Source organism: Protobothrops mucrosquamatus, unplaced genomic scaffold (assembly GCF_001527695.2).
Source record: "Protobothrops mucrosquamatus isolate PMUCROS unplaced genomic scaffold, P.Mucros_1.0 scaffold2939, whole genome shotgun sequence".
Lineage (NCBI taxonomy): Eukaryota > Metazoa > Chordata > Lepidosauria > Squamata > Viperidae > Protobothrops > Protobothrops mucrosquamatus.
The window spans coordinates 182,347-191,223 of NW_015388962.1; the positions used below are offsets into that span (position 1 = coordinate 182,347).

The window sequence follows — 8,877 nt, forward strand, 5'->3', positions numbered from 1 at the left end:
TCCCCGCAGGGAGAAAGTTAGCCTTGCAAGGAAAGACTCGGCGGGATTCCGTCACCTTGAAACGCTAGCTTTCTTCCTGCCAGGACATTGGAAATGGCGGTTAGGGTTAGGGTTAGGGCAGTGGTTCTCAACCTTTTTAATGCGGCGACCCCCAACCGGTTGTAAGTCGAGGACTAAACCGGTCGTAAGTCGAGGACTACCCAACCGGTCGTAAGTCGAGGACTACCCAACCGGTCGTAAGTCGAGGACTTTCCCTGCCCGGGAGCGCCGCGCATGCGTGGTTCCGCCCCCTGCGCCGGCCGAGGCGTAGCCGGCAAGCGGCAGAGACGGAGCAGGCCGACCACCAGCTGGCCCAGCCCAAGGGAGGTAAGGCACCCGCCGGAAAAGGGGAAGAAAAATGGCGGACAGCCTTGCTTGGCGACCCCCGTGAAATGGTCGATCGACCCCAAATGGGGTCGCGACCCATAGGTTGAGAACCCCTGGGTTAGGGGAAATCCATTCTGTTTACTCCTCTCCCCCCCCCCCCGGTTCTGTGAAGTGGTACAGTCTTACCCAGACTCACCCACCCCCTTGAAAATATATATATATATATTTGCAACCTGGCTCGCTTGCTCGATCTCTTCACCCGCCTTCCGTCTCTTCCGCAGTAATGAACTCTTGGTGCCGGGACAAGATCCCCGTGGAAGGGAACTTTGGCCAAACGTACGACCGGGTGAACGACTCGGTGGAAAACCTAAACCAAGATTTCACAGCCAGCGTTGTCATCCAGGTCTGTTCGGAGGGCTCAATGTCGGCTTCAGCCGCTCTGAGCAACGCCTGGGGTATCTCACCCAGCTTACAGCTGGTTCGTTTAGTGACCGTTCCGAAATGACGACGGCCTTAAAAAAGGGACTCCGGGCTGTTTTCCACACGACCGTCGCGGTTCCCGTGATCAAAATTCGGACGGGGATCACGGGATCCCCCTTCTGACAATGGGGAAGCCTGATCCGCTTAACGACCAGGTTACTAACTTAACCACTGCAGAAATCCCCTTCAGAACAGCGGCAGGAAAGGTCCCGCAATGGGTCAAAAGTCCCCCAAGTGTCTCACTTAGCGACCAACGTGGTCGTTAAGGCGAGGACTGCCTGTAGCTGAGTCCTTCCTCCTTCTTTCCCCCCAGGAGGAGCGCCAGGAGATGCTGGTGGGGGCCAACCTGTCCTCCCACAAACACCTGGTGGACGACGTCAACGAGCAGGTGTACCAGAGCAGCAAACAGCTGGGCACGGCGGTCACCATGCTGCGGGTGCTGCTGTCCTGCATGTTTATCCTGGTTTTCGCCTCGTGAGTTGGGGGGGGCCTTCTTAGAAGGTGGGGGCTAGGGCAGGGGAGGGGGGGGCTGTGACCTGCGTGTAGAAGGAGTCTATTCCAGCGTGGGAAAGAGACAGAGACCGCTTCTCATCTCCTCTCTCAACTCACCTGTGGGGCTCCCCCATTCTTCCCCTACAGCTGGTCCCTGGCTTCGAGGGGTTTATTTAGTGACCCTCCTCCCTCCCTCCCTCCCTTTCTTTTCCCTTCCCTATCTATCCATCCACCCATCCATCTCCTTCCTTCCCTACCTCCTGTCTCCTTCCTTCCTTCCTCTTCCCTTCCTTCCCTATCTATCCACCCATCTCCTTCCTTCCTTCCTTCCGCCCTCCCTCCCTCCCTCCCTTCCCTATCTATCCATCCATCTCTTTCCTTTCCTACCTCCTCTCTCCTTCCTTCCTTTTCTCTTCCCTTCCTTCCCTATCTATCCACCCATCTCCTTCCTTCCTTCCTTCCTTCCTTCCTTCCTTCCTTCCTTCCTTCCTTAAGAGAAGCAACCTGGAAATAAGGAGAAATTTCCTGACAGTGAGGACAATTAAGCAGTGGAACAGCTTGCCACCAGAAATCGTGGGCGCTCCATCACTGGAGGTTTTTAAGAAGAGGCTAGACAGTCACTTATCTGAGATGGTATAGGTTCTCCTGCACGAGCAGGGGGCTGGACTAGAAGACCTCCAAGGTCCCTACCAGCTTCTATTCTATTCTATTCTATTCTATTCTATTCTATTCTATTCTATTCTATTCTATTCTATTCTATTCTATTCTATTCTGTAGTTCTATTCTATTCTATTCTATTCTATTCTATTATTTCTTATTCTATTCTATTTTTCTCTATTCTATTCTATTCTTTGTTATTCTATTCTATTCTATTCTATTATTTCTTATTCTATTCTATTCTATTTTATTTCTGTTATGTTCTATTCCTATTCCTATTCCTATTCCTATTCCTATTCTATTCTATTCTATTCTATTCTATTCTATTCTATTCTATTCTATTCTATTCTATTCTATTCTGTATTTCTATTCTATTCTATTCTATTCTATTCATTATTCTATTCTTTTCTTTCTTTCTTTCTTTCTTTCTTTCTTTCTTTCTTTCTTTCCTTGCTGAGAAAAGTTTCTGGACCTCTCTCTTTCTCTTCCCAAGGGCTTATTCCTATACCAACAAGTATAACGAAGATATCCGTTTCGATAACCTGTATATCTCCCGTTACTTCCGGCAAATCGATGCCAGGCGCCGGAAACAGGTGAGCTGGTACGAAAGAAACTGGGGTGGGTGGGGGGAGAAACCTTAGGTGGGCAAGGAGCCCCAGGACCCTGTAGGTGGGCGTGTCGGAGGGATGTTTCCCTTAGCCATGATGGCTAATGGAACCTCCAGCACCAGCAGCAGTCTACCTTGAAGTCTCCGGTGCAAAGGTTGCTCAACGAGAGGCTCCGGCAGCGTTCCCCGCTGGGGAAGCCGGCTGAGGCTGCTGGGTTTTGTAGTTCAGCCACAGGGGAGGCTCCCGGGTCCCGTTTTTTTTTCTCCCCCCAACGTGCAGAAAAAGCGGACGCTTCTTCCCCTGCGCCGTGCGGAGGAGAGCCGGGTCATCGAGCCCCTGCGCCTGGCCTTCCAGCCGGCCGAGACCAAGTCTGTGGTCAGTGCAAATGGGGGGGCAGAGGACAGCTGGGGGGAGCCGGGGAGAGAGCAAGGGGGGACTGGTGAAGTGGGTGGGGGTCTCAGAGTGACGGCCCTGCGGTTGAGGGCAATGTCAAGCTGATATTCACTGAAATCCAGGTCTCCCTCTGCCTTCGTTCTCCCTCTTCGTAATTTCAGATCTCAGCTGACTGATTCTTGCTTCCTTCCTTCCTTCCTTCCTTCCTTCCTTCCTTCCTTCCTGTCCCCTTCCCCTAATCCTTGCGTCCTTTCCTCCCTCCGTCCTTCCTTCCCTCCCTTCCCTTTTTCTTTTCATCCTGTCCTCTTCCCCTCTAATCCTTCCTTCCTTCCTTCCCTCCCTCCCTCCCTCCCTTTCCTTTTTCCTTCCTTCCTTCCTTCCTTCCTTCCACCCTTTCTCTTTCTCTTTTCCTTTCTTTCTTCTTCCCCCTCCTTCCTTCCTATCCTCTTCCCCTCTAATCCTTCCTTCCTTCNGATAAGGAAGGAAGGAAGGAAGGAAGGAAGGAAGGAAGGAAGGAAGGAAGGAAGGAAGGAAGGACGGACGGAAGGAAGGAAGGAAGGAAGGAAGGAAGGAAGGAAGGAAGGAAGGAAGGAAGGAAGGAAGGAAGAATAACAGAGTGGGAAGGGACCTCGGAGGTCTTCTAGTCCAACCCCCTGCTCAGAGAAATAATTGTCCAATTTCTTCTTGAAAACCTCCAGTGATAAGGAAGGAAGGAAGGAAGGAAGGAAGGAAGGATAACAGAGTGGGAAGGGACCTCGGAGGTCTTCTAGTCTAACCCCCTGCTCAGGCAGGAAACCCTATCCCATTTCAGACAAGCATCTGCCCAGTCCCTCCAGTGTTACAAAGTGCCAAGCTAGGCACTGGCGAACCCGAGTTCAAATCCCCCCCATTAGGGATGACTTCGAGCCTGTCTGTGTCTCCCTTTCACTTCTCCAAGCTGCCCAGCTTGTGAAACCCTGGTTTAACCAAAAAATGGCTTAACCAAACTTTCCCGGGCCCTCCCCGCAGGCAGCCACCACTTGGAAGTCAAGGTTGGCGGGGAAACCCTGATGGCCCGTCTCCTCCGGAGCACCATCGGGGCCCTGAACACGTCCTCCGAAATGGTGATGGAGACCAACAACCTGCGTAAGTGGGGGGGCAAGGGGGCGCCTGGCCCCAGAGGGGTGGGAGAGGACGGCTTCTGCTCGGCCAATCAGACGTTTCGAGGGTGGGCTTATGGACAGCTGTTTGACCCCTGCATTTTGCTGCTGGACTTCCCCTGCTGCTGGAGGCTCTACCACCTGGGCAGTTTTAAGATGGATGGGCTTCAACTCCCAGAATCCTCCAGCCAGCACAGGTGGACTACAACTCCCAGAATCCCGCAGCCAGCACAGGTGGACTACAACTCCCAGAATCCCGCAGCCAGCACAGGTGGACTACAACTCCCAGAATCCCGCAGCCAGCACAGGTGGACTACAACTCCCAGAATCCCGCAGCCAGCACAGGTGGACTACAACTCCCAGAATCCCTCAGCCAGCACAGGTGGACCACAACTCCTACTCTAGCTAGGGAATTCTGGGAGTTGAAGTCCACCCATCTTAAAATGCCCAAGATTGAGAAACCAACAATGTTTGGTGACCGTGATTGGGCGGTTCTGGTTTGTATTCCTTGTCTGAAGGATCTCAGCCTGGCCAGAAGCAGGAAGCCAGGATCCCAGACCCCCCCCCCTTTTTGCTTTGTCCTGCCCCCCCAGAGTGTTTGCCAGAGCCGCGAGGGATGAGCCGGGACGACTACGTGAAATGCGCCACCCCACTAGGCGCCTTGGTGGTGCTATGCTTCCTGCAAGTCTACGTTTTCCGTCTCCGGAGGGTCATCGCGGCCTTCTACTTCCCCAAGGTGGGGGGGAATTGATCAGTATCCATCTCTCCCGTGTTTGCCCCTCCATCAATGCAAAGCCCCCCCCCCAAAAAGGTGGAGGGGACACCCCGAAAGGATGGGATGCTGGGTGCAACATCGGTTGTGGGGTTTGAGGTTACAAAAATGAAGTCTTCTGGATCCTCTATGAGCTATAAAAGGGGCAGAGTTTGACTCCCAGAATCCCCCCAGCCAGCACGGGTGGACTACAACTCCCAGAGTCCCCCAGCCAGCACGGGTGGACTACAACNCCGCCCCCTGCGCCGGCCGAGGCGTAGCTGGCAAGCGGCAGAGACGGAGCAGGCCGACCACCAGCTGGCCCAGCCCAAGGGAGGTAAGGCACCCGCCGGAAAAGGGGGAAAAAATGGCGGACAGCCTTGCTTGGCGACCCCCGTGAAATGGTCGATCGACCCCAAATGGGGTCGCGACCCATAGGTTGAGAACCGCTGGGTTAGGGGAAATCCATTCTGTTTACTCCTCTCCCCTCCCCCCAGTTCTGTGAAGTGGTACAGTCTTACCCAGACTCACCCACCCCCTTGAAAAATATATATATATATTTGCAACCTGGCTCGCTTGCTCGATCTCTTCACCCGCCTTCCGTCTCTTCCGCAGTAATGAACACTTGGTGCCGGGACAAGATCCCCGTGGAAGGGAACTTTGGCCAAACGTACGACCGGGTGAACGACTCGGTGGAAAACCTAAACCAAGATTTCACAGCCAGCGTTGTCATCCAGGTCTGTTCGGAGGGCTCAATGTCGGCTTCAGCCGCTCTGAGCAACGCCTGGGGTATCTCACCCAGCTTACAGCTGGTTCGTTTAGTGACCGTTCCGAAATGACGACGGCCTTAAAAAAGGGACTCCGGGCTGTTTTCCACACGACCGTCACGGGTCCTGTGATCAAAATTCGGACGCTTGGCAACAGACTCGTACTTATGACGGGGATCACGGGATCCCCCTTCTGACAATGGGGAAGCCTGATCCGCTTAACGACCAGGTTACTAACTTAACCACTGCAGAAATCCCCTTCAGAACAGCGGCAGGAAAGGTCCCGCAATGGGTCAAAAGTCCCCCAAGTGTCTCACTTAGCGACCAACGTGGTCGTTAAGGCAAGGACTGCTTGTAGCTGAGTCCTTCCTCCTTCTTTCCCCCCAGGAGGAGCGCCAGGAGATGCTGGTGGGGGCCAACCTGTCCTCCCACAAACACCTGGTGGACGACGTCAACGAGCAGGTGTACCAGAGCAGCAAACAGCTGGGCACGGCGGTCACCATGCTGCGGGTGCTGCTGTCCTGCATGTTTATCCTGGTTTTCGCCTCGTGAGTTGGGGGGAGGCTTCTTAGAAGGTGGGGGCTAGGGCAGGGGAGGGGGGGCTGTGACCTGCGTGTAGAAGGAGTCTATTCCAGCGTGGGGGGAAAAAAGACAGAGACCGCTTCTCCTCTCCTCTCTCAACTCACCTGTGGGGCTCCCCCATTCTTCCCCTACAGCTGGTCCCTGGCTTCGAGGGGTTTATTTAGTGACCCTCCTCCCTCCCTTTCTTTTCCCTTCCCTATCTATCCATCCACCCATCCATCTCCTTCCTTCCCTACCTCCTGTCTCCCTTCCTTCCTTCCTCTTCCCTTCCTTCCCTATCTATCCACCCATCTCCTTCCTTCCTTCCTTCCTTTCCTTCCTTCCTTCCTTCCTTCCTTCCGCCCTCCCTCCCTTCCCTATCTATCCATCCATCTCCTTCCTTTCCTACCTCCTCTCTCCTTCCTTCCTTTTCTCTTCCCTTTCTTCCCTATCTATCCACCCATCTCCTTCCTTCCTTCCTTCCTTCCTTCCTTAAGAGAAGCAACCTGGAATTAAGGAGAAATTTCCTGACAGTGAGGACAATTAAGCAGTGGAACAGCTTGCCACCAGAAATCGTGGGCACTCCATCGCTGGAGGTTTTTAAGAAGAGACTGGACAGTCACTTGTCTGAGATGGTATAGGTTCTCCTGCATGAGCAGGGGGCTGGACTAGAAGACCTCCAAGGTCCCTACCAGCTTCTATTCTATTCTATTCTATTCTATTATTTCTTATTCTATTCTATTCTATTCTATTTTTCTCTATTCTATTCTATTCTTTGTTATTCTATTCTATTCTATTCTATTATTTCTTATTCTATTCTATTCTATTTTATTTCTGTTATGTTCTATTCCTATTCCTATTCCTATTCCTATTCTATTCTATTCTATTCTATTCTATTCTATTCTATTCTGTATTTCTATTCTATTCTATTCTATTCTATTCTATTCATTATTCTATTCTTTTCTTTCTTTCTTTCTTTCTTTCTTTCTTTCTTTCTTTCTTTCTTTCTTTCTTTCTTTCTTTCTTTCTTTCTTTCTTTCTTTCTTTCTCTCTTTCTTTCTTTCTTTCCTTGCTGAGAAAAGTTTCTAGACCTCTCTCTTTCTCTTCCCAAGGGCTTATTCCTATACCAACAAGTATAACAAAGATATCCGTTTCGATAACCTGTATATCTCCCGTTACTTCCGGCAAATCGATGCCAGGCGCCGGAAACAGGTGAGCTGGTACGAAAGAAACTGGGGTGGGTGGGGGGAGAAACCTTAGGTGGGCAAGGAGCCCCAGGACCCTGTAGGTGGGTGTGTCGGAGGGATGTTTCCCTTAGCCATGATGGCTAATGGAACCTCCAGCACCAGCAGCAGTCTACCTTGAAGTCTCCGGTGAAAAGCTTGCTCAATGAGAGGCTCCGGCAGCGTTCCCCGCTGGGGAAGCTGGCTGAGGCTGCTGGGTTTTGTAGTTCAGCCACAGGGGGGGCTCCCGTGTCCCGTTTTTTTTTCTCCCCCCGAACGTGCAGAAAAAGCGGACGCTTCTTCCCCTGCGCCGTGCGGAGGAGAGCCGGGTCATCGAGCCCCTGCGCCTGGCCTTCCAGCCGGCCGAGACCAAGTCTGTGGTCAGTGCAAGCGGGAGGGGGGGCAGAGGACAGCTGGGGGGAGCCGGGGAGAGAGCAAGGGGGGACTGGTGAAGTGGGTGGGGGTCTCAGAGTGATGGCCCTGCGGTTGAGGGCAATGTCAAGCTGATATTCACTGAAATCCAGGTCTCCCTCTGCCTTCGTTCTCCCTCTTTGTAATTTCAGATCTCAGCTGACTGATTCTTCCTTCCTGTCCTCTTCCCCTCTAATCCTCCCTTCCCTCCCTCCCTCCTTCCTTCCCTCCCTTTCCTTTTTCCTTCCTTCCTTCCATCTTTTTTCTTTCTTTCTTTCTTTCTTTCTTTCTTTCTTTCTTTCTTTCTTCTTCCCCTTCCTTCCTTCCTTCCTTCCTTCCCCCTTCCCCTAATCCTTGCGTCCTTTCCTCCCTCTGTCCTTCCCTCCCTTCCCTTTTTCTTTTCTTCCTGTCCTCTTCCCCTCTAATCCTTCCTTCCCTCCCTCTCTCCCTCCCTTTCCTTTTTCCTTCCTTCCTTCCTTCCACCCTTTCTTTCTCTTTTCCTTTCTTTCTTCTTCCCCCTCCTTCCTTCCTGTCCTCTTCCCCTCTAATCCTCCCTTCCCTCCCTCCTTCCCTCCCTTTCCTTTTTCCTTCCTTCCTTCCTTTTTTTCTTTCTTCTTCCCCTCTAATCCTCCCTTCCCTCCCTCCTTCCCTCCCTTTCCTTTTTCCTTCCTTCCTTCCTTTCTTTCTTTCTTCTTCCCCCTCCTTCCTTCCTTCCTTCCTTCCTTCCTGTCCTCTTCCCCTCTAATCCTCCCTTCCCTCCCTCCTTCCCTCCCTTTCCTTTTTCCTTCCTTCCATTCTTTTTCTTTCTTTCTTTCTTTCTTTCTTTCTTTCTTTCTTTCTTTCTTTCTTTCTTTCTTTCTTTCTTTCTTTCTTTTTCCCCTTCCTTCCTTCCTTCCTGTCCTCTTCCCCTCTAATCCTTCCTTCCCTCCCTCCTTCCCTCCCTTTCCTTTTTCCTTCCTTCCATCCTTTTTTTTTCTTTCTTCTTCCCCCTCCTTCCTTCCTTCCTGCCTTCCCTCCCTCCCTCCCTCC

The 8,877-nt window shown here is 52.0% G+C and overlaps 1 protein-coding gene across 1 annotated transcript in view; it reads left to right on the forward strand.

Annotated features, from left to right (window-relative positions):
• The window catches only part of DCST1 (DC-STAMP domain containing 1), an 18,913-nt gene that overhangs the window by 5,771 nt on the left and 4,265 nt on the right, over window positions 1-8,877 (forward strand). Inside the window, exons 6-11 of the mRNA XM_015826043.1 lie at window positions 648-769; window positions 1,160-1,320; window positions 2,489-2,588; window positions 2,883-2,982; window positions 4,005-4,121; window positions 4,729-4,871. Coding sequence (XP_015681529.1) covers window positions 648-769; window positions 1,160-1,320; window positions 2,489-2,588; window positions 2,883-2,982; window positions 4,005-4,121; window positions 4,729-4,871 — 743 coding nt within the window. The remainder of the gene's footprint in view (window positions 1-647; window positions 770-1,159; window positions 1,321-2,488; window positions 2,589-2,882; window positions 2,983-4,004; window positions 4,122-4,728; window positions 4,872-8,877) is intronic.